Source organism: Gossypium hirsutum, chromosome D13, assembly GCF_007990345.1.
Source record: "Gossypium hirsutum isolate 1008001.06 chromosome D13, Gossypium_hirsutum_v2.1, whole genome shotgun sequence".
Classification (NCBI taxonomy): Eukaryota; Viridiplantae; Streptophyta; class Magnoliopsida; order Malvales; family Malvaceae; genus Gossypium; species Gossypium hirsutum.
The window spans coordinates 59,168,882-59,194,489 of NC_053449.1; the positions used below are offsets into that span (position 1 = coordinate 59,168,882).

Here is a 25,608-nt window from a genome sequence, read left to right on the forward strand (position 1 = left end):
TATATTTGAAATGTTACGTTTTAGTCACTTACGTTATCGTTTTGTTACAAAGTGGTCGTTCTGCCATTAAGCTCCGTTAACTCCCTAAAGGCAAACCTACGTGGCAGTTCAAATGGATTTTAAATTTTAACTTGAGTGTCCAACTGGGACGAGAATATGTTTTTAATTAAGTAAATTTAATTAATTAAAAATTTTAAATTAATTACACCTTGAACTGGAAGAACTATTCTCAACCCAATTGAACAGCCAAGTTGGCATTTAAAACTCATTTGGACTACCACGTAGGGTTGTCGTTAGGGAGGTAACAAAGCTTAATGACAAAGTGACTACTTCGTAATAAAACAATAACATAAGTGACTAAAACGTAACATTTCAAACATAAGTGACTAAAATGTAGTCTGAAGTAAATAAAAGTGACTATTTTTGTAATTTACCCTTTCTTTTTTGGGGATTATTATCTTATAATAGTCAAATTACATTTTTGATCCTTGTACTATGCTTTACATTTTAATTGGATACAATTTGGGTCTCCACTTGATAATAAAGAAAAATCCTTCGACTTCTACTATATTACTGTTCCTCGTTCCAGAAAAACAATCTAATTTATTAATTACAATCTGTTAGTTTAAGACAGGGGAAAGTATGTAGGTAGGGGGACCAACCTCCTCCTTATAGCTACTCTGTTTTGCCATCAACGCACATTGACCTTCTTTTTCATGGACCCACTCCTCTTTTCTTTTTCTTTTTTTAAATTTGAATAATTTCGACCAAGGTGGGCCCCACAGCTTCCTCGGGATCATCTACAGTTTGATTGATTTAGCCGGCGTCTGTCGTAGAAGAAAGGCAGTTGAAGGTTTTAATGATTAAAATATTGGATCCGTCGTGTTGAGAATTCCGATGGTCCCTCATCGCTCCACGTGGGCGGCTTTGATTCCCCTTTCTAAACATTGGCGCGTGCTTTGGGCGTGAGGGGACCACTTTGTGGTCCAAACCTCCATTTCTCTCGACGAGTGTCTCCCGTGTCGTTGTCCCGCGAGTGCCCTTGCAGATAAGCGACGTCGTTTATGGTCCCCACCCCCCGTCCTCCCCTTCTTTCCTTTTCTCTTCTCCATCACGGCTACACCAGACCGAACCTAACTGAAACTGCGTTGCGGTTTTGTGAATCAAAACTGTTGTTTTTCTCTTTTTCGGTACAAATCAAAACTGTTGTTTATGTCACACAATATAGCGCGACGTGGAGTGCACGCTCCCAGTTTTAGGGATACTATTTATGAACAAATTACTAGTTATTGCAACAACAAAACTAGCTACTCTTTTCCAGATACGATGATATGTGTACGTCGCCGTTGTATGCACTTTTACATGCATGCTGCGCTATGCAAATTTCTTTCCCTTTTAGTAAAAATAATTATTTTATATAGCCTGCTTTTCCATTTTATAATTCAACACAATCTTTTTTATTATTATTTTATAATGTTTGGTTTATATTAAATTGAAATTTTAATATTATTTTACAAAAATCATTCTTATTAAATAAATCATAATTTTTATTATTAAAAAATATTTGAAAAACAACATATATATTAGTGTTCTTTAATTAAAATATATTTAAAGAACATTTATAACAAAAGAATATATGTGACGTATTTTCAAAAAAAGAGAGAAAAAGAATATGCAAAGTGAAATTTGCAAATTGAGAATAAAAGCAGAAAAAAAAAAGAAACTTACTTTTAAAAAATGAATTAAAGCTTAGAAACTATTTCTAATTATTTTAGGTTGGTTTCCATATATTAAGCAAAATACTATTTCAAAAGCTTTCAACGCTACTGCAGCTAGGGCAACAATACTGTTGTAGCTTACTATCATTAGCTTTACTATTCATTCATGGTAAATGCTCTATTTTAAAAATAATTTTCATAATAAAACCTTTTAGTTCATTAAAAATGTAACTTTTTATTATTAATTTTTAATTAATAAAATTAAATTAAATTGTAAAAATAAGATTAATTTGATCAAAAAAATATAATGGTATTTTTATTTAATTTATTAAAATTTTATATATTTAATTAAAAATTATTGTAGAATAATCGTAAGTTAATCCTTGACAAACCTTGTTCCTTATAAAAAATAATATATTATTACAACTGATCTTTGTCACTAAAAACACACAAAAGAAGTTGTAAACATCTCAATTTGTGTAATAGTTTTCAACCATGTAAACACTTGATTCTACACACAAAATAATTTAGTTTTTTAGTGGAAAAACAGGTTCTTAATTGTCAAACAAAAAGGGATAATTAATGATTAACCTTACTACTTCTCTACTTCTTTGGAATAAGTCAATAATAAGATTGTTAAAAGTATTTATTAACATACTTCAAATGTATTAAAATAAGAGGTTGTGAAAAATATTTTAACAAATAGAAATAAATAACGAAATTAAGAAAATAAATTTATTAATTGCCCATCCTAATTTTAATATCCAAATCAAGCGTATAAATCTATAGAACGATTGTTTCTGATAGAATATTATCATGAATAGTGATTTAATTTATCTCAATAACACATAGTAGCAAAATATGTAAAATACTAACATCGCATAGGAAAATTGTAGCGAAATAATAATAAGAAAATATCATCATAAATAAAAATAATGCAAAATGGTCCCCCCCCCCTCCCCCGCTTCTCCATCTCTCTCTCTATCCCTTAAACCTTCACCATTTTCGTAGTAAGCAGATTTCTTTACCCGAAAACCACTTTTCTCCTCCCTCTTCTCTCTCTTGCAGCATATATCCTCAAAGTTCTCACCTTTGTTTTTGCTCTCTCACGTTCTTTCTCTCTCTACAAATTCAAATACCGTGTCTTTTTAAGTTAGGATTGTAAGAAAAAAAGGGGGAAAAAAAACAATCTTTTCAATCGTGTCCTTGGATTTCGCTGTCCTTTGTTGTAATCTCCTTCTCTATATCAGACCATGGAACAGTAATCATCATCATATATAGCTTTCGAAGACGTTTTTACAGGAAGAAAAAAGGGATAAAGGTGAAGGGGGTAGTCATGGCGTTTCACCATAATAATCACTTTTCTGATCATCATCAGGACCTTCCTCTCCATCACCTTACCGAGCACCACCACCAGCAGGCGAGTCAACTGTCGGAAACCAACGGTCCAAATTGGTTGAACACCGCCCTTCTCCGTTCACAGCAGCCTCAACCGGCGCAACCACACTCTTCCCAGTTCTCCGAGCCTAACTTTCTTAACCTTCATACTACGAGAGCTGCTTCTGATTCCACCACGGGTTCCCAAGCTCCGAACCAGTGGCTCTCCCGTACGTCGTCTTCCCTTCTTCATCGCAACCACAGCGACGTCATAGACGACGTAGGTGCCGCCGCGGAAGCTGCGAGAGGAGGCGGAGGGGAATCCATGGTCGCCATGGAATCGGGCGGCAGCGGCAACAACAACGGTATTATGAACAACAACAAGAGCGAAGGTGTTGTGGTGGAAAGCGGAGGGGGCGGTGGGGATGGGGTCGTGAATTGGCAGAATGCAAGATACAAGGCGGACATACTAGCTCACCCTTTGTGCGAGCAACTCTTGTCTGCACACGTGGCGTGCCTTAGGGTCGCTACGCCTGTGGATCAGCTCCCGAGGATCGACGCTCAGCTGGCTCAGTCACAGCATGTGGTGGCTAAGTACTCCTCCCTCAGTGGTGGGTCCCAGGGCGAGGTTGCCGACGACAAAGAGCTCGATCAGTTCTTGGTATGCTACTTATACTACTAGCCTACTACTAGTACTACTACAAATCTTCCTATTATAATTTTCTGGTATATTCTTGTCTGAATTTATTATTACTAGATTAGTAGCAATGAAATCATATGTTTACAGTTCAATTGTAGCCAATTCTAATGTTCCTTGGTTAATGCAGACACATTATGTTCTGTTGCTATGTTCTTTCAAAGAACAATTGCAACAACATGTTCGAGTTCATGCAATGGAAGCAGTTATGGCTTGCTGGGAAATTGAGCAATCATTACAAAGCTTAACAGGTACAATGATAGACATTGATTTTCTCTCATATTTGGGGAAATTGGACCATGGTTATGTCATAACCCGTGCTGCTTCAACACACACATAAACAGGTGTTTCTCCGGGTGAAGGCACGGGTGCAACAATGTCTGATGATGACGATGACCAAGTAGACAGTGATGCCAACTTGTTTGATGGAAGTTTAGAAGGTCCAGATTCAATGGGATTCGGCCCTCTGATCTTAACAGATAGTGAAAAATCTTTGATGGAGCGTGTGAGACATGAACTCAAACATGAACTCAAACAGGTAATTTAATCAACTTTTTTACATTTAGGAATCAACTTAATGCTTATATTTAACCATATATATATGCACTCCTTACAGGGTTACAAGGAGAAGATTGTTGACATAAGAGAAGAAATTTTGCGGAAAAGAAGGGCTGGAAAGCTACCAGGTGACACAACATCGGTGTTAAAAGCATGGTGGCAATCACATTCCAAGTGGCCATACCCTACTGTAAGTAACTAAGTTCAAGCTCGCTTACCTACTTAATTTGGATAAAAGTATCATAAAGTCCCTTATACAAGGAGTTTAATTACATTTTGCTCCCTCTACTTAAAAATGGACACGTTAATACTTTTACGTTACATCATAAAATAAACTGGTTCTTTTGTTAAAAATTTGTCTCTAGCATGAGATACACCTGACATATCACATGTATCGTCTAATTATTATGTCGCCAATATCAGTTTTTAACAACACAAATGGATAAAAAATTTAATAAAAAGAATCAATTTGCTCTTTAATCTAATCTATAAGAGCTAATTTACCTATTTTTTAAGTAGGGATTGCAAAATGCAATCTGACTCCAAACTTATAGGGTTTTTCCGCTTAAAAATAGTGGTTAATTTCTTTTATCAATTTGCTTAAAATTTTCAGGAGGAAGATAAGGCGAGATTGGTTCAAGAAACAGGTTTACAATTGAAGCAGATAAACAATTGGTTCATTAATCAGAGGAAAAGGAACTGGAACAGCAATCCGTCGACATCCACCGTCTCGAAAAGCAAACGTAAAAGGTATATATATTATATATATATGATGAACAATGGATGTCTTGTTGGTGTAATATAATTTCAGCATTCTAACCTCAGTTTTTGAAAGAAGTAATGCAGGTGAAAACAATGGTGATCGGTTCATGTAAATGCAAGACAGTAGCCAAAGAGGAACAGATTTTTGGTTGGTGCTATATATATATATGTTGGCCATGCAATGCAATACAATATCATTCATATATATATTTCAGTGTAACTTTTATTGGATGAATCCACCATTGTCACTTGATAGATAGAGTTCATGTTGGTGAATAAAAAAAAAAGAGATCATTATAACTTTTTTTGAGTAAAAAAAAAAGAAAGAAAGAAAATTGGGTTGATCCTTGGAAATGGAAATCTGCATCTGAAAAATGCAGTTGATGATGTTTGTGGATAAGAGATGTGTTGGCCTCTCTGTTTCCCAGTACTGGGAAAATTGGCTCGTTATTCCCATAACTGATTGTTTGTACGTTTTGAAATTTGGCTATGGAATCAAGCTACAATCACTGGAAAATGGACCTCTCTATTTCCCAGTAAAGGAAAATGGCAGAGGGAATCACGTCTGCATGCCTAATTTTTGTAAATGTTCCAAGAAGTTAATATATATATATATAACACAAAAGCAGAGGTTGAAAGCATTGGGTTCCTTTGGGGGGAATTTGTTACATGCAGACTTTGGTTAAAAATTTCTCTCCTATGGTGAACCCTTTCAATTTTCATATTTCTTGTTTATTCAATATCTACCCACTAATTAGTCATTGTAATGGTAAATGATTTGTTTCCAATTAGCTCGGATTTAAATTTGGATACCTCCTTCCTCGAAGCCAACATCTCTTCGAGAAATAATTGTATAAAATTAGGATAACATGTCATTTGTATCCCTTTTCAATAATTTAATGCTATTTTAGGATTTTTATCCTAAATTTCAATCCAACATGATCTGCTGAAATTCAGGATAAAAATGTTGAAATAGCATTAGATTATTGAAAAGGGATACAAATGACATGCTATCTCAGTTTTATATAATCTTTTCTCCACGACATGTATTCGATTTAACTTTTGGATCGAATTAATTTTGAGTTCTAAATTTTCTTTTATATTGAATGGTATAATTACCTTTTTAGGACCTCTTTTAATTTAACATTTTAATTTAATCTCTTTAAATAAATAGAAAATTTTCATTTTTTATCTTAATCAATTTAAGTAATTTCAACATATATATATATGCTTTGACTCCTTCAATTTATTTTAATTTTATCACATCCAGAGACGAAACCAAAAAAATTATTTAGGGGCCGAAATTAAATTGTAATTTTTACGATAGAAATAATACAATTCTACTATTTTAATACACATATCTTTATAATTTTTAAAGGATTAAATCAAAATTTTATATTTTAGAGGGGGCCAAAGTAGAATTTTACCTTTATTAAAAAATTTCATTTTAGGGCAGCCAGAACCCTCATCCCCTAATTTCTTCACTGATCCCAAGACCTGCTTGGGTTATTTCGGATTATGATCCCTTGAAATTACTAATTCATATTATTCAAGTTCTCGAAGCCCAATAACAATACTGTTGATGCCGACAAATAAAATGGGCTTTCATTTATCAAAAAAAATTGGAGACACCTTCCAAAAATCCAAACAAAACAAAGCCCACGATACAAATACATTAAAAGGATTATGTTGGCCCAAATATCCCTCGGGTTTGGGCTCTTCTTTGTTTCGTAAAAGTTTTACGACGTCATTAGTTAATTCAAATAATTAACATTATTAATCATTTCGTTTTTAAAGAAAGATTGTTAGCATATTGAGTTAAAATATGTATTTTAACTATCTCTATCTGAATCTCATTTGCTAAGAATTTTCCTAATTCACTATTTTGAATTTTTATCTTTTAAGGTATATCTTTACAATACCTGTTAGGATTTAGAATCGTGAAAAAGTTGTGTTTTGATTTGTGTCAACGACAATCAAAGCATATAGGCACAATATGATTATACTTGTCAATTTTTCGTTAAATCTTTGTATTACCATATGTGATGTATTATGCAACAAAATAGTAAGTAGGATTAAGTAGGATAGCTTGTAAAAAACTCATGAAAAATTTATCTCTTATAGAGTAAGTATATAAGGCGTGAAAAGTCTTTATAGTTTTTTTTTTAACAATCTCATTATATGTTCTGATTATATCTGCTATTTTTTATACAATGCCTAGAACTACTCATAGTCCCTTCCCAACCCTTAAATAGGAGGATAATGCGCTTCAGCATACTTGAATCCATGTCCTCCTGTACTAGCAATAATGTCTATGCCAATCGAGCTAAGATTCAATCGACAAAAAGAAGTCTTTATAGTTTTGAAGACTATATCATTGCAAATAAAGGTGGATTTAAAGATAAGGTAGCCATTTCCAATAAATAGATATGATGAGAATTTGAAATTAAAGATAAGGATGGTAAGAGTGCTAATTGATATTACTAAGTTGGATATTTAATTGTTATAAATTATCGAGTTTAATACATAGAGAGAATTGAGTAAATTACTATTATTTGTTTGAAAGAATAATCACATTTGTGAGCGTCTCGTCATCTTTGAATGACTTTATGTACTTACTAAGTGATTGGCTTAGTAGGTAATAAAAACTACATTTAGATGTGTAAAGGTGAGACTGCAACTTAAAAGTGTTAGGATTGAACGTGAATCATTATTCTTTGTACTATGCTGATATTAGTAGATTGGTTATCTGAGCACGACTTGGCAAAGCTTCATTATTGTTGTTATAACTGTTGTAGACACAACTCTTTTCACAATATAACCAAACATCAATACCTTTTTATACTTAGTACTGAAACCTCTCTTCCTATGTTTTATGATTACTATGATAGGATCACTCTAATTTTTTTAAAGCTTAATTAGAAACCCCATAATTACAAATTGGTGGTTTGTTTGAGGGTTCATTGAATTTGTTTGTTAATTGCACATCCAGTTGCAATTGACTTTAACGACTAGGAAAGTAAATTTAGAAATGAACACAAGGTTGCTTGAATAGTTTGGAAGAACATCTTACATCTACAAGGACTTCCCCAAAAAGTAATACTATTAATCACCTAGTTATAAATTGTGCCCTCACTCCTAAACATCAACTAGATCACTCTCCACATTAAAACTTTCTTCCTTGAAAGCTTAGTCAAATTGAACATGAAGAATAGTTTGTTTGCGATGAATTTACTATAAGTCTCATAATGAACAAAATACGTGCTCTCTATCTTTATCTTTAGTTACAATAATAAGCTTTTTTTTTAAATAAACATATATTGGCTTGTACTTCAATCTCCTTGAAATTTTTTCGAGCAAGTCTTCAGTAAGAAACAAATATTCAAAGATCTTTTATGTGTAGTCTTCTTCTAGAAATTGGATTACTTTATTTAAGGAAAAGAAAATTAGATCTCTTTACTTAAAGAAAAGAAACAAATATAAAGAGATGTGGTTTTCTTTTCTTTTTTTTTTTGGAAGTTTGATCTCTTTATTTAAGAAAACTTGATAACATTAGAAGTCTTCAAAAGGGTCCTTAATTTATTTAAATTCAACATGGTCCAATTTAATATATTATGTAATACCTCTAACCCGTATTCGTTGCTGGAACAAGGATGCATAATTCATCCAAAGAAATTTGGCAATTTGCCTAAACACATATAACTTCAAGAAACATGTTAGTTATGTATTTCATGTGAACATCAAGAAACAATGATGAGATCATCATGTAACAATTTTCATATACATAAGCTTTCCACATCATATATCCATATAACATGTACATTTTCATAATAATTCATCTCAAGTTCAAATTATTCTATGTCGAAACTTTACTCGTTGAATTTATTAGAAATATCGATGGATACACAGGTAGTACACTTGAAGTGTATAAACTGTAATCCGTCAATTCATGTTCGGGAGTGCTCGTTAAAGTATATAATCGGGAAGCACTCTCTTGAGCCATATAACGAGAAGCTTATCCGGGCTGTATAATAGGAAGCTCATAAGAGTCATAATCAGGAAGCTCATACGAGCCAATAATGGGTCGAAGAGCCATTAACGGGAAGCTCAGGATAGCCATATATCAGGAAGTTTAAGCGAGCCATTTCGGGAAGCTCACAAAGAGCCTTTAATCGAGAAGCTCACGAAGAGCCATATAATGGAATGCTCATAAGAGTTGCGGTGTGTCCACAACACATGCAGGATCCCAACCGATCGGGATGTTCCGAAGAGCTATTATCGGGAAGTTCGCAAGAACCATATAACAGGAAGCTCGAGAGGGCTAATAACGGGACGCTCTTTTGAGCGATGGTGTGTCCGTAACATATACAGGACCACAACCAATACAGAAAATCATGGATTTTGTCGAATATGTAGCCAATTTCATACAAATAACAATTACACAATTCACATATACAACATTCACTTAAAACATATAAATATACATAATTTAGTTACATGAACTTACCTTGACAAGTGTTCATTGATTTGTTGTCTACTAATCCGAGACTTTCTCTTTTCCTCAATCTAATTTCGTATTTTGTCTATCCGGATCTAATTAGGCCAAATAAGTTTTCTCATTCTTCAATTCTCCATGGCTAGGGTTTCCATATTTTATTTGGGAAAGATGGTAATAAAATGATGATATTTCTATTATTTTATTATTTATTATCTTTATTTTTCATCTTTCCAATTTGATCTTTTTCTTTTTCTAATTTTCCATGGATGAATCATCAAACTTATCCACTAACTCCTCTTAATAGTCTATTTGCCATATAAGGACATCAAATTTTGAATTCCATAGCTATTTGATCCTTTTAGCTACTATAATTCAACTTTTTCATTTTATGCAATTTGGTCCTTTTCTCAATTAAACATGAAATCGGTAAAATTTTTCTTAACAAAATTCCTATACGATATTCCTATCATAATGCAGATCATGAAATAATATTAAAATTATTTTTCTTACTGACTCAGATTTGTAGTCCCGAAACCACTGTTTTGATTTTACTAAAAACGGGCTGTTACAAATTGCTATTAAAAATCCTCCAAGATATGTATGAAAAGTCTGAGTCTTTTTTTTGGTAAAAAGATGCCAACAAATATTACAAGTTGCACACTAACCCAGATGTAAGATGAGTTGTAATTGGCATTATATTTGGGGTATGCAACTGGCACTAATTAGACATATTTATAGGTTAGGCACGGTAGTAGAGGTGATCATGGGCCGAGCGGCCCGACCCGGCTCGATGGCCCACCCAAAATATGGGAGGGTTCGGGTAAAAATATAGGCCCGAAGTATGGGTTTGGGAAAAAAAGAGGCCCGTTTAGAATTTTTTTTATTTTTTTTTTATTTTTAAAATACTTTTTTATTTTTTTATTTTTAAAATAAATTTTTGGTGTTTATTAAAAAATGGGCTGGACCAGGCTCGAGCTTAGGTATTTTTTCCCGGGCTGGGCTTGAACAAAATTTCAAGCCCATATTTTGGGTCGGGCCGGGCTTAGGATGCGGGCCAAAATTTTTTTTTGGGTCTAGCTTGAACCCGACTCGGCCCGGCCCATGATCACCTCTGCACGACAGTTAACACTAATTACGTAGTTAATATAAGTTCAGAAGAATAAGTGACTAGCCTCGGCTTTCGAGCGTTGATCTAATAGCAACTTAATATCTTCGAGCTCCTCGGGTAGTCCCACATAACTTGGCCCATGGTTCCACCTATAAAAGTGATATGTTGGCTCAAACATATGATAAATAAACATAAAAATGGTAGTCGCCACCATGCCCACGACTGCAACAGGAGTAGGCAACCATTAATTGACAACTTATTCGATTTTATGGTCCGACACAACTCCTGGTATAACATGGCCAACATGGTTGATCCCCAACTCAGTTGTCCGCATTCTTTGAAGTCTACTAAGTGTAGTAGTCACATTACGTGCACCAAATTTTAAGATTTATCGAGCATTAAAATGTCCCCAATTAACTGAAAGATGAATGCTTAGGGGTATTGTTCTTTAATGACCTCGGTCGCGTGCGGATGAAGCTTTTCCAAAAAATTTCACAACTAATTCATCGATATCCGCCTACCTTCAAACTTGTCCAGGACCTTCCCCAATAATGCCACTTAGAGATCCTCTATACTGGGAACGATCATAGCTCTCGTGACAACTGACACATCCACCAGCAGAACGAGTTGTAATGCCACGTCCACCTGTGTGATTGTAGTCTTGTCACATGGAAGATGAAAAATGTGTGCCTCGGGCCTCCATCTTTCCACCAACGCGCTGATGAGTCTAGGATTGAGTTTGAAGCCCCCGAGCATACGAGACGTATGAAAGAATCTCGCCTCTTGCAAGTAACCATGAATTTCAATGATCGGAGGCTTTGCCAAATTATGTATGAATGCCTCCAAAACAGAATCATCCGCCTATTTATAACGACAACAAATTATTTAATTAAAAAAATTTTTGAACTTAACTTAATCGAAAGTAACAAATATTAAATTTTCGTCTTACCGTTACTGCTTGAGCGGGGAAAATGTGATTGTCATTGAAATGAACTAGAGAGGTTGCCATTCATTAAAACTTAATCTGAACAAATAAAATACAAAAATAAAAATAAAAAACTAATATTTTTAAACAAGAATATCAAAAATTTTAGAACAAGAACTTGAGAAAATTGAGAGAGTTGAGAGAATTAGGAGAGATTAGAAATAATTGAGAGAATAGGATGCGAGTGAAAAAAATAAATTTTGGGGGTATTTATAGGTAAAAAAAATTTCATTGTTGCCCCCCTTTTAAATTCTTTTTACCGTTGCACGATCAATGTTTCAAGAGCCGTTGGATTTGACCGTTGAGGGATTGAGTGTGTTTTCCGTTTCTCTCTCAAAAAACGATTTGTTTCCCTAAATTTTTCAAAAATCGACTTATAAGCCTAATTAAAAAGAAAACAAAGACATATCTGGCTAATTTAGTCGAAGGATCAAAAGACTACGTAGAAGAAATGATGTAAGATAATAAAAACGGATTTTTTACAATAATATTATAAAAAAATAAAAATTTACCAAAATATTATAACTTTTTTTATTTACCAAAATATATAAATTTTTTTATTTACCAAAATTTATCAAAAATAAATAAAAAAAACCTGCAAAAAAATCAGATCGATGTGACAATTAACTGTTCATGCCAATGGTATTGGCGGCACCAAAGGTGCCAATGCCATTGGCGGCACCAATGGTGCCAATGCCATTGGCGGCACCAATGGTGCCATACTAATTGGCGGCACCACTCGTATTATAAATACGACCTCTGTCCAGCTGAAGAGAGAAAAATCAAAAGAAAAAGAAGAAGAAGAAGAGTTGGCGCGGAAAAGAAGAGAAAAAGAGAGAAAAAGAGGAGAAAAAGGAGGTATTTTTTTAAAAATAATTGATTATATTGTTGTTATTATTTTGTATATTTTGTAATATTTTTTTGTTTTAGTTTAGTTATTAAAATTAATAAAACTCAAAATAATAGTATTATTTAGTATTATTATTATTGTTGTTGTTGTTGTTGTTGTTAGTATTAAGATATTATTAATGTATTAAGATGTAACTTAGTAATATTATTGTTAGCAGAAAACTAGTATTATTATTATAGTTACTTATTATTTTTATTTATGAAAATAAACTAGTTAGTAAAAAACTAGTATTATTATTATAGTTAGTTAGTTATTATTTTTAGTAAAATTAATAATTTTAGTGTGTATTATTTTGAGTATAAAATTATTAATATTATTTTGAGTATAAAATTAATAATTTTAGTGTGTATTATTTTGTGTATTATTTTGAGTATAAATTTTTTTAAGTAATTCAGTTACCGTTCGAGATTTTTCATGAGATTTTGTTTTTTTATTTGACAGATTAAATATTGAAGATGGATGCTAAGTTTCTTGTATGCGTTTATTTCGATGGAGTCATATTGACAACAAGTGTTGGATGTGTATTTGAATGTGGGCAACAAATAGCAATGAGATTTAATATAAATGTATCGTTCGATGAAATGAAGGCAAAGATTAATGCAAAAATCCATAGACGTTGTGGGAGAAGGATATCAAAAATTTTCTACAAGTTTCCAGTTTCGACAATCCGGTCAAATTCGTTGAAATGGAACTTGTAGACGACGAAGATGTGGAGACAATGGTCGATCTCTACTGTGGGAATGGGAGTGAGAAGAATGCATCGATTCACTTATTTGTTGAGTTAGTCGGTATGGAGCAAAATGCATCTGATGAAGAAGACGGGGCTGAAGAACCGCGGATGGTGGCTCCAATATCATACGTTGATAGTGAATCAACTATTGGTGGGATCGGTATCGACCTGAATATTACAGCCGATGTTGACATGGTTGGTGGTGAAGAAGAAGGTACCGGCGAAGAAGAAGGTGGTGGCGATTGTCGAATCCATTTTTGAAAACAAAAAAAAATTTTGTCGACTTTTAAAAATAAAACTGGAGTCGCCACCGATCCTTTATTAAGGTGTGACCGGCCGACCTTAAAAATTATTTTGGTCTGCGAATTTTGAAAACAGGTTCGGGAGTCAGTTACGCACGAGGAAGGGTTAGCACCCTCGTAACGCCCAAAAATCGGTACCAAATTGACTATTTAATGTCTTAGTGTCGAAAGTTAAAAAAAGATTTTAAAATAAGTTTGAATGATGAAATTTGCAAAAGGATAACCAATTGTTCAAGTCATGTAAAGAAATCGAGTCCCAATACGTTAGGGTACAATTCCTCATAATCCCCGAACTTTGGATATCTCTCTTATTTTATACGAAAATCTTCATTTCGAGAAAGTAACATGCCACACCCAATACGTTAGGGCACAACAAGTTAAGTTTCCAAAAATGATTTTTATGCATTTTGAATAAAAACTATTCTCGGTCATTTAGGATTGACGAAGAAAATCGGAACCCAATACGTTAGGGCTCAATTTCCCTCAAAAATCCCAAACTTCCGAAAAATGCTTTTATTAAAAAAAACCTTTAAATCAGGAAAATAACTTTGATGAAGGGTTAAAACCAAAATATATTTTCAAGAGGGTATGTTAAAGAGCTAATATACAATATGATACAGATCCTTTAATTTTCAGCATACACGAATAAATATTCACGAAAACATATACAAATACAATTAACAAGTAAATTTACAAATATATGTACACATATATTTAATACGCATATACAAGGATACATAAAAAAAATGGAATGGAGTATAACAATCAAAACTAACAAAAATGCATGCATATATATTTGAAAATCGTGAAAATAAAATAAAAATACAAAAGTATGTACATGTGTATGTATTTACAAGATAAAAAAAAAATGTGTAGTATACATGAAAATCTGCATTCGCATATATTCAGATATACATATATATATATAATATATAAAATAATAGATTATGTAAAACAATATAAATATTTATAATAATTTTTAAAACGGGTACATAAGTGTATTAAAACGTGCATGTGTTATGGAACATATATATAAATATAAAGTATAAAGTATACAAAGAAATTTAGAAAAGTAAAATAAAACAAGTATGCATGCGTAAAACATATGCAAATTTAAACACTCAAAAGTATATATTAAAATATGCACATATATTATATAAAAATATGCGTGTATATGTATTGCAATTATAGTAGTAATAATAATAGAAAACAACGCGATAATAACAATACAATGTAACATAATAATAGTAATAATAGTATAATAATAGTAAAAAAATATAAAAAATGAAAGAAGGATTGAATTGAATTTAAAACAAAAATGGGGGGCAAATTTAAAACAATAAAAAAGATCAATTTGAACACGCGAGCGATAGTGGGGGACTAAAAAGGAAATAATTCCTTCCCTTCCAAAACGCTGCGCAATGTGGTATCAAATTGAAATAAAAATGAAATACGCAACCCAAATTTTAAAAAGAATAAAAAGGATTTAATTGACGCGCGCTGCAAAAGAAAGGGGCTAAGTGCGCAAATTCCCCACCTGGCGTCAGAGCGCGCGGATCCTCCCCTTCGGGTCGGGTCACCGCGCGGGTCAGGGCCTGGACAAAACGGCGCCGTTTTGAGGTTTTAATAAAACAAAATTTCCTTTTCAAAATCATTCAGAACCGAATGAAAGAAGAAAAAAAAAACTAAAAAAAATCCTCTGGTGCTCTGCTAGGGTTTCCCTCCCCAAGCGTCCTCGCGCCGCCGCTCGCCTGGCCAAGCTCCGATCGCGACGGAGATGGCCACCAGTCCGGCATCCTCAACAAATGAGGTAAACCCTTTCCCTTTTCTTTGTTATTTTTAAAAAAAAAACCATAAAACGCAAAAGGAGAGGAAAAAAATAAAATAAAATAAAATAAAAATGAAACTAAAAACACTCGACTCACCTTAAAAAAACTTTATACTCTGTTTTCCTTTCAATTTCTTTTTTCTATTTCTCTGTTATTCAATATCCGTCTTTTTTTCAATCCCCTTTTACAGATTTTCTAAGGCTTTTTATAGCCCGAAAGAACACTTTGTTTTACAATATTGGGACTATTTTATCTCGTTTTTATAGGTGTTTATGGAGAGCACGGCGCGAGGAAGAGGGCCGATTCCGAAACGTGCGGCGTCTGGGAACTGCTGGAGGCGGAGTTGGGCAGATATGCGGCTGCTGGGTGCATTCGGGGCTAGGGTTCTCTTTTTCTTTTTTGTTTTTGGTGTATTGGGCTTGTGCGGGCCTGTATTTGTTGGACTGTTAACTTTGCTTGGACTTGGGTCAATTGGGCCCTACTACAGCGATAATTGGGATGAAGAGGTCGATAGTGACGCTGATCCCGATGTGGACGATGTACCTGATGATATTGACGCTGAAGATGTCAACAATGATGAAGGCATTAACGCTTCTTCGGTCGGGGAGCAGATGCGGCGTATTGTGATACACAATAATCCTGGGCCACACATATCGCTCATAGACCCCGACGCAGCGTATGTATCTGAGTTTTCGGAGTACCCTGAAATAGTTCATTCTCACGGGCTGGCCGTAACATCTGATGATGATGAGTTATTCATAGGCCAAAGATTCAGCTGTAAAGAATAGTACGTATATGCCATTAAACGGTACAGCATGAAGATATCGGTGGATTATTAAGTCTCCGTCTCTACTCCGAAAATATATGTTGGGGAGTGTTGAAAGGCAGCGGAAGGCTGCAATTGGCGGGTACGAGCTGCATTCATTAAAAGTTCTCAGATGTGGGAGATACGAAAATTTGTTGGTCCTCATATATGCACATCAACACGTATGACAGAAGATCATGGAAAACTTGATTCGAAAACTATTTGTACGTGTATCATGCCAATGGTGAAGGATATGCCGACCATTAGAGTTTCGGTACTCATTGCGAAAATGCAAGCACGATTCCAGTACTGAGTCTCATATCGGAAGGCATGGGTAGTTAAACAGATGGCGATGGAGCAACTGTATGGGGATTACGATTCATCGTATAACGAGCTTCAAGGTTGGATAGCTGTTATGCAGGAGTACGTACCGGGGACTGTGATTGAGTTGCAGACAAGTCTATATTACAGCCCGGATGAGCAGTTATAGCCGGCAAAAAGGATTTTCCATCAGATGTTCTGGACGTTCGATCCATGTGTGCGGGCATTTCCCCACTGCAAGCCACTTGTGCAGGTGGATGAGACCTGGTTGTATGGAAAATATACACAGATACTGCTTCTTGCAATTACTCAAGACGGTAACAGAAACGTGCTCCCGATAGCATTTGCTATCTTAGATAAAGGGAACATGGAGTCTTGGGAATTCTTCTTCACAAATCTGCGGAGGTATGTTATTAGGAACGATAACATTTGCATCATCTCCGATAGAGGGAAGGGTTTAATTGCAGCTATTAGGCGTTCCGATGTGCCATGGAGATCTGCTTACTGCATTCGTCACATTGCGTCAAACTTCCATAAAGATTACAAGAATACAGACTAGAAGAGACAAGTCGTGGCAATGGGTAAATGATAACCTTATCTTTTCAATTTAAGTTGTAATGTTTGATGTTATCGACTTACTAGAACTTATTTTTCGTTAATACGTATACAGCGTACGAGTTAGAGCCACATATTTTTCGGTAAAGAATGAACCGACTCGAGAGTGACATGGAGGGGAAGACAAACACATCTTTTCGGCAATGGTTGCGCACAATGGAGCTGTGGCAGTGGGCTCAAAGTTTTGACGAGGGCTTTCGTTATGGCCACATGACCACAAACTTAGTCGAGGGGATCAACACTGTCTTGTTGAAAACACGTCATCTTCCGATTGCGTCGGTATTTTCTACTACTTTCTACAGGTTGGCTACGTTGATGCCAAGAATGGGGGGCAGCAAGTCGACCAGATTCAGGCGGGACATGTGTTTGTCGAACATGTGAGGGATGCAATGGTCGTAAACCGTCGGTCGGCGAGGTCAATGAACGTGGAAATATATTCACGACGACTGGAAACGTTTCGAGTTACTGAGAACATTGGTCGTCGAACTAGGTCCTACGGAGTTGATCTCCGGAACAGACGGTGCGAGTGCAGGAAGTTCGAAACACTTCATTATCCCTGTACGCATGTCGTGGCAGCGTGTGCTAAAGTCAACCTTGATGCTGAACAATATGTCGATGATGTGTACACGCTGGAGCGCACATTGCGTGTCTGGGAGAATGAGTTCCTCGTTCTGCCGGACCTATCTACGTGGGAGGTGCCGCCAATTACTTTTGAGCTTTTCCCAGATGCAGGGCTACGGAGGAATCCAAAGGGTCGTCCGTAGTCAAGCAGAATCCATAATGAGATGGACATTAGGGAGAAATCTGACGGAAAGCGTTGTGGAATATGTAGGTTAAGTGGTCATAGCCGGAATAAATGCCCTAACCGAAACTTTCATGTCGGGCAGTCGTCGGGATCGGGGCGAAATTGAGCTACTGACCCAAAATTTTTATGTATATTGTTATAAAAGGTAATTTTAAGATTATATCGATTTTTTTATTCGGCTTATGCTTACGCTTAAATTGTATCCAAATTGTAACATTACCATTTAAATGTTAAAAAAAACCATGGGAGCGTTGTGGAATTATTAAGATTATATCGAAAATAGAGGCATTCATAATTTAATTGAGCTTTAATATAATGAAAAAAGTCTTGGCAATGGATATTTATACATAAAATTCAGAAGTAAGCAATAACTAAAATATAAATATGGCATTTATGGAAAAAGTGCATTAAACCCCTAATTTTGATGGTTTGATGGTGTTGTCCGGGGGGTATACCTACGCGGAGGTCGACGCTCACGGCCTGGGCGACGACTAACATCCTCATCGTCCATAGGTAGGGCGCGGAAAATGTAGAGGAAATGTCCTGTTGCTCGTTCGCCGTTGACGAACTTGAACCATCATGAGTCCTATAATGCTACGGATACGTGTCGGACGGGCCGGGCATACTGTACTGCGGCCGGAGGGATCCAAACAGTTCAAAGTCGTAGGCGTATTCGCCCTGTGCGAAGCTCGGATAATATTCACCGCCCACCGAATCTGGACGATAGCCATGTGAATCCATATTTAACTGTGATTACCCGGGATTTGGCTGGGGGTCCTGCTCGGGCTCTGCCTGTTGCAGAGAATAATATGCTATCGGCTCCGCATCCAGTGCGCTCGCTGCGTCCGATCACCAAACTTGCTGCACGTAGGGGGGATTACAGTCGATTGCGCTCCAAGTAAATACGGCTTCCCGCAGCTATGGTACCATTGTGCATACTCCAATGATGGTTGCAGGTCGGTAGCCATAACCATGTGAGGAATTCGGTGCAATCGATTGTTCCACAGTGCGATATATTTCCGGTGATATATTCCCCAGTCCAATTGAACTCTTCCTCTCTTTGTCAAGCCGTGATCATCCCCCAACTGGCACGGCGGATCCGCGATAGGTTGGATGCACCCAAACTGCCGAAGCACCCGATCGCCGTGATACCACTAGACGACGTTAAAATTTATTATTGGTGTGTTAGTATACCATATGTGGGAATCAACGAGTGCAGACGAGGGTACAACATTCAAAATTTCCGCCCTCCGATACGGCATCCATATAAACTGCATGAGTAATAACATTGCAACGAGTTAGACCGATAACATGTGAGTAAGATATAGAAATAGAATAGATGTCATTAATAATAGAATAGCAGCTTACCCCTTCCCGGGCATGCTGTTCAATCCTGAGGCGGTATATCGGGACATCACTCGACTTCCCGATGCCTGGACGGGTCGTCCACCTACAAAATTAGTACATGGTTTAGGGTTGGTAACATTACCATATATATTATTCGGGACAAATAATGACAATTTGTAATATTTTTATCACCTGAGTGGCACTGGATACAGATAGGGTTGGTGAGTAACGCGTGCTAAAAACGGCATCCGATAAAGCGCCCATGACTGCAGCAGTATGAGGCATCCGCCGATGTCTTTAACTTGCGGCTCTGTCGCCTGACAAAGCTCCCGGTACAGCGTCGCTAAAACGACAGAATCCCAGCTGTACGATCTAGCAGTGGAGAAATCAACTAGCAGGGGCAAGTATGATAAATGCACACTGTCGCCGTTTGCATCAGGCATGAGTACTGCCCCTATCATATGCATGATGTACGTTCGAGTAGCGCACATTAGCTCACATTCACTAGCGGTCGCTGATAATCCACATATTTTGGCTTTTAGCCATGTAAATTTTATGCCGGAAAAATATTTATCACCATCCTCTGGTGACTCTCCTAGGAGTTGATAGCAAACTGCAGCCGGATCGGTGAATGAAGATACTCCCGTTATGGGACTCCTGTAACACCTCAACCCGAGTCCGTCGCCGGATTAGAGTTACGAGGCATTACCGATCAAAATCCGACTCAAAATTATTATTATTTTAATTGAATCAAGTAATAGATATTTATTGTTACCAAAATTGGTCAACAATTTACTTACAAAATTTAGACCAGATATTAAAACATAAATAGACACAACAATTGCCACTTTTCGACAGCATTGCTACAAGTTTCAGTTAATTTTAACCTTTATTACTCCAATCATTTAATGTTCGCATGACTCAATCAAAGATGTCCTATTTTGGACAGCATAATTACATGCTTTAGATAGCAATAATCCTCCTCCTAACGGCATCATTTAACAACTAAAATACAATAAGTGTCTTAAATCGGACAACCAATGATTTACATCACAACATTAGCATACTAATTATCTAAATACCATAATTGTGCTCTAATTAAGACAATCAATGCTTCAAAATATAACAACAACATATTAATTAGCTAAGAACTTGTCTTAAGTTCAACTTTAACTCCCTCATGCAGTACAAATCGAACAGCATGTAAATTAACTTCAATTTTTTTTTATATATATCGAATGCAATAATGAATAAGCATCAAACTAATTAAAATTTCAAAGTATTGAGTTCAGCAGATTAAATAACACTTACTTATCTATCATAGCTTATAATTTAATCAACTATGCATAAATAAAATCTCCATCTTAATGACATTTAAAACTATATGCATAGGCACCAAAATGGGTAAAAACAAAGTAAGCCATTTTCGCATGGCTCATATTCACATATCCCAAATTTAAACCTATTAACTAGACTATACATGCCATAGGTTCGAGTTCAAAATATATAAAATACCAAAGACGGTCGATAGTGTGATAGACTATGCTGACAATCCCCGAGCTCGTAACGCGACTTCAAAATCTATAAAACAGAGGTGAACAAATACAACACACATTAAGCTATTAAAGCTTAGTAAGTCATGAGCAAAAATTTAAATATATATACTTATACTTATTCCATCATTAAGTTAAAATAAACTAACATCATTTATATCTTTATATATGTATATCAAATGCATATAATCACTTAATTTAGCATATTCGGATCACCGGTACTTAGCCTGCTAGGTTTATAACCTGATTAATATCACCAGCACTTAGCCTGCTAGGCTTATAGCCTGATTCAGATCACCGGCACTTAGCCTGCTAGGTTTATAACCTGATTCATATCACCGGCACTTAGCCTGCTAGGCTTATAGTCTGATTCAGATCACCGGCACTTAGCCTGCTAGGTTTATAACCTGATTCAATTCACCAATTCCAAACTTGATAATTCAATAATTCAACCGAATACATTTATATATATTTGAGTCTATCATATACATATATAATTACGTACTCATAATCAAAGCATGAATTTATACTTGTATACTCATACATATTCAAATCTAATATATACATCCATAATTTCATTCTCAAATCTATATAAGGTATCATACATGTATATGCAAGCTTCTTCGATCCACATATATATATATATTATATATATGCCTTTGATTAAAAAAAACAAAAATTGTACATGTATATACCTTAATATATTCGAATCTTTTATAAACTTATATAACATTCATACTTCAAGTAAGATCAAGAATTTAAATATATATATTACACACATATATATTCGCACATTATATAAATACAACCATAACATTTGAACTTTTAATTGAATCCAAAAATTTATACTTTTATATACATATCGATTCGAACATCACATATATATGTATAAAATTCACACATCAACTAACATAAATTTTATACTTGTAGTTATAGCTCATTAATTATAAAATAAATATACTTATATATATATTGATTTGATAACATGAATTTTGCTAACAGACTTACCTCGGATATCGGCGAACATGATCGACTATTGGATTACTTTCGTTTTCCCCCGATCTAAATTCGTTTTCTTCGTTTTTTGATCTAAACATAATCAAATTTAACCTTTTTATTCATCAAAACATTCAATTAATTCAAAAAATACATAAATGGGCAAATTACCATTTTAAGCCCTAATATTTTACACTTTTTGTAATTTAATCCTTTTTGCATAAAACACAAAATACACAAAATTTGTGTATACCATATCTAGGCCGAATCTTCCTATAGTCCATCTAAGTTCACACATTTTATTTATTTCACATTCTAGTCCCTAAAAATATTATTTTTGCAATTTAGCCCTAATTACTCAATTTCACCAAAAATTCCAATACAAAATATATTAATCTAAAAATATCTTTCATTATTCATTATCAAACATCACAAAACACAATTATTCATCAATGGCATAGCTCAAAATATACATCAAAATAAAAAATTCAAGCATGGGTCAAATAGTATTCGAAGCAACGATTTAAAAAACATAAAAATAATCAAAAACCGAACAAAATCCATACCTTAATCAAAGCTTGAATGTGCCGAATGAAACAAAGCTTTAAACCATTTTTTTTCTCTCAAATTCGGCTAAAAGGTGAAGAACATGACATATTAATTTGTTATATTAAACATATACTAACCTTATTATTTATTTACTATATTAACCTTTACTAATATGTATATAAAACATATATAATAAGGTTACTTTAGTCCTTTGCCACCCACTAACTTACATAGTGGCTAATTGCATAATAAAACCTCTAAATTATAAAAACAACAACAATTAGACACTTCCATATTTAACCATTACATTTTTATTTTACGCGATTTAATCCTTTTATTTAATCAGACACTCAAACGGTGAAATTAAAGCACGAAATTTTCACACTAGTAAATTCACACATAATGAACACAGAAAATAATATAAAATATTTTTCTAATTCGGATTTGTGGTCCCGAAACCACTGTTCCGATTAGGGTCAAAACCGGGTTGTTACAACTCCAGTCAATTGGGAGCCCAAGCTGCACTGCAACATCCTCCAAGGTCACCGTGCACTCCCCGCACGGAAAATGGAAAGTATGAGTCTCCGGATGCCACCGCTCCACTAGCGCAGATAATAAATCAAACCGCAAGTCGGAGGACCGGATCAATGCTACTGACCCGAATCCGGCTAGCTCCAGGTACGGCATAAATCGTGCATCTGGAGCTATCTTTAAAGCACTGACACGGCCCCTTAATACTCGGAACGAGTCCTGATAGTGTAAAATTACAGAAAAAATATTACGATAACATAATTTATTTGTATATACTGCGTATATCGTTTTTAAATAAATAGAACTCCTGATTAACAAATAATAAATCATATCGCGTTATTAACCGGATCAGATATGTGTCTAATATCGGTTCGTATCAATCGAGCCATTGCGATGCCTGCAAGTTGAAAAAAAAAGTTAGTAAATAAATCTTACTTCGACCATTTATTCGTATTTTTTTCTTCGCATTTTATTACTTTAAAAAATATCATAATTTCTAATTTTATAATTTTACATTATTTCAGTGCATAATGTTTGAAATTTATTACTCTAGTGTGTTATTTAAATTAATTTGGTGTAAAAAAATAACCATTACCCCTGCCCTTTGCTCGTATTATTTTCTCGATTTTTATTACTTTAAATAAAATTATATTATTATCATATTTTATTGTTTTATATTATTTCAGTACATTTTCATTGAAATATTTTGTATTAATTATTTCTGAATTTTATAAAAGTTAGTAATACACTCTTACTTCTGCCATTTGTTCGTATTTTTTTCTCCGCATTTTATTACTTTAAAAAATATCATAAACTTAGTCTTTTATAATTTTACATTATTTCAGTGCATCATGTTTGAAATTTATTAATTTAGTGTGTTAAGGGGAATAAAAGAAAATAATAAATAAGTAGGGATTAAAAGGTAATTAGCCACATATTTGTGCCGCCTTTTTTTCCTTCCATCACCCTTTTTTTTTCCTCTATTATTTTGGTAAATAAAGAAAAAGTTTATAAAATTTTGGTATTTTTTTTTGTAATATTTTGCTAAAAAAACTACAATAAACCCTTTCCCCTGCCCTTTGGTCGTATTATTATTATTCCGATTTTTATTACTTTTAATAAAACTATATTATTTTCATATTTTCATATTTTATATTATTTCAGTACATTTTGTTTCAATTATTTGTATAAATTATATTATTGATGTTTTTAAAAAAAGTAATACACTCTTACTTCGGCCATTTCTTCGTATTTTTTATCCGTATTTTATATTTTTTAAAAATATCGTAATTTTTAATTTTATAATTTTACATTATTTCAATTTATTATGTTTGAAATCTACTACATGTGCATTTTTCACATTTTTTCTGCATTTTATTATTTTCGATAAATATACAATTCTCGTTTTTTCTTTTCGTATTTTATGTTTTCTTAAACATACTTCTTTGTCATTTTACTTTTAATGCTATTTTCCTAAAATTTTAATTTCAAATTCCTAAATAAATTTCATAAAAAAATCCCTAATCAACATACAATGTACATACCATTATTTTTTTCTTTCTAAACATATTTCATAAAATATATATGCTAAATAAAATAATAAAATAACTATAATGAAATAACATAAATTTTAAATACACAAATATTACAAAAAAAATTAAATTTATAAATAAAATTACCTTTTTTTTCTTTTTTTCCTTCCTTCCTTCCCTCTTCTTCTTTTTTTTTCTCTTCTCCTTTCCTTTTCTTTCATTCTTTCATTCTTTTTTCTTCTCTTTTCCTTCTCTTCTTCTTCTTTCTTTCTTTTTTTCTCTTCTCCTTTCCATTTCTTTCCTTCTTTTTCTTTCTTCCCTCTCATTTCTTCCTCTCTTTCTTTCTTTCTTTCCCTCTCCTTTTGCCCCCCCCACCGACCCCCCTATTATTAACTGGTGCCGCCAATGGTATTGGCACCATTGGTGCCGCCAATGGTTTTGGCACCTTTGGTGCCGCCAATCCCATTGGCGTGACCAGTTAATTGTCACATCGATCTGATTTTTTTTGCAGGTTTTTTTGGTTTTTTTGATATATTTTGGTAAATAAAAAAATTTATATTTTTTGGTAAATAAAAAAGTTATAATATTTTGGTAAATTTTTATTTTTTTATAATATTCTTGTAAAAAACCCTAATAAAAACTCTTATATTTTCACTTGGTTATATGTTTGTTGCTTCTTAAAATGTTCTTAAGGAAGATTTGTACCAAGTAATTAATTTCTATCCATTTGGATTTTGGAGTGGTTGGGATGCATCCTATGTTGGGTTGGTAAATGTTTAAAATAATGATTTTTTAAAATAATTTTATTATATTTAATTTTTTTTGACACCATGCTTAAAATTACTAATAGTTTTTTCTCAACCTATAATTAAAAAGATAATATGCTTCAACATACTCGAACGCATATCCTTTTATATTGAAGATAATGCTTATACCAATTGAGTTGAGACTCAATTAGCTAAAAAAATAAGTGAAAATTGAAGTAGATGATAATCAAATTATGAACTAAATATTAAAATTTAACATGGTAGGTTCCAAAATTAGAATTCCACCTTTCATTAACTGATAATAACTATACTA

At 34.0% G+C, this 25,608-nt stretch overlaps 1 protein-coding gene across 3 annotated transcripts; it reads left to right on the plus strand.

Annotated features, from left to right (window-relative positions):
• Positions 1–2,657: 2,657 nt before the first annotated feature.
• Positions 2,658–5,412, plus strand: LOC107888400 (homeobox protein knotted-1-like 4). 3 transcript variants are annotated; one of them, XM_016812501.2, is made up of 6 exons: positions 2,658–3,756; positions 3,923–4,043; positions 4,137–4,330; positions 4,409–4,540; positions 4,964–5,100; positions 5,189–5,412. In XM_016812501.2, exons 1-6 carry the CDS (start codon positions 3,055–3,057, stop codon positions 5,223–5,225), a joined length of 1,323 nt encoding a protein of 440 aa, XP_016667990.2. In that variant the 5' UTR covers positions 2,658–3,054; the 3' UTR covers positions 5,226–5,412. The 3 variants fall into 3 exon arrangements, with proteins under 3 accessions (XP_016667990.2, XP_016667989.2, XP_016667991.2); XM_016812500.2 differs by having other exon boundaries at positions 2,663–3,756; positions 5,186–5,412; XM_016812502.2 differs by having other exon boundaries at positions 2,663–3,756; positions 5,197–5,412.
• Positions 5,413–25,608: the final 20,196 nt, after the last annotated feature.

Excerpts from the sequence above, each read along its gene's own strand:
- LOC107888400 (XM_016812500.2), top strand. The coding sequence starts at position 3,055 with ATGGCGTTTCACCATAATAATCACTTTTCTGATCATCATCAGGACCTT. Across the intron at positions 3,757-3,922 it reads AAGAGCTCGATCAGTTCTTG|ACACATTATGTTCTGTTGCT; the intron begins GTATGCTACTTA and ends TGGTTAATGCAG. Across the intron at positions 4,331-4,408 it reads TCAAACATGAACTCAAACAG|GGTTACAAGGAGAAGATTGT; the intron begins GTAATTTAATCA and ends CACTCCTTACAG.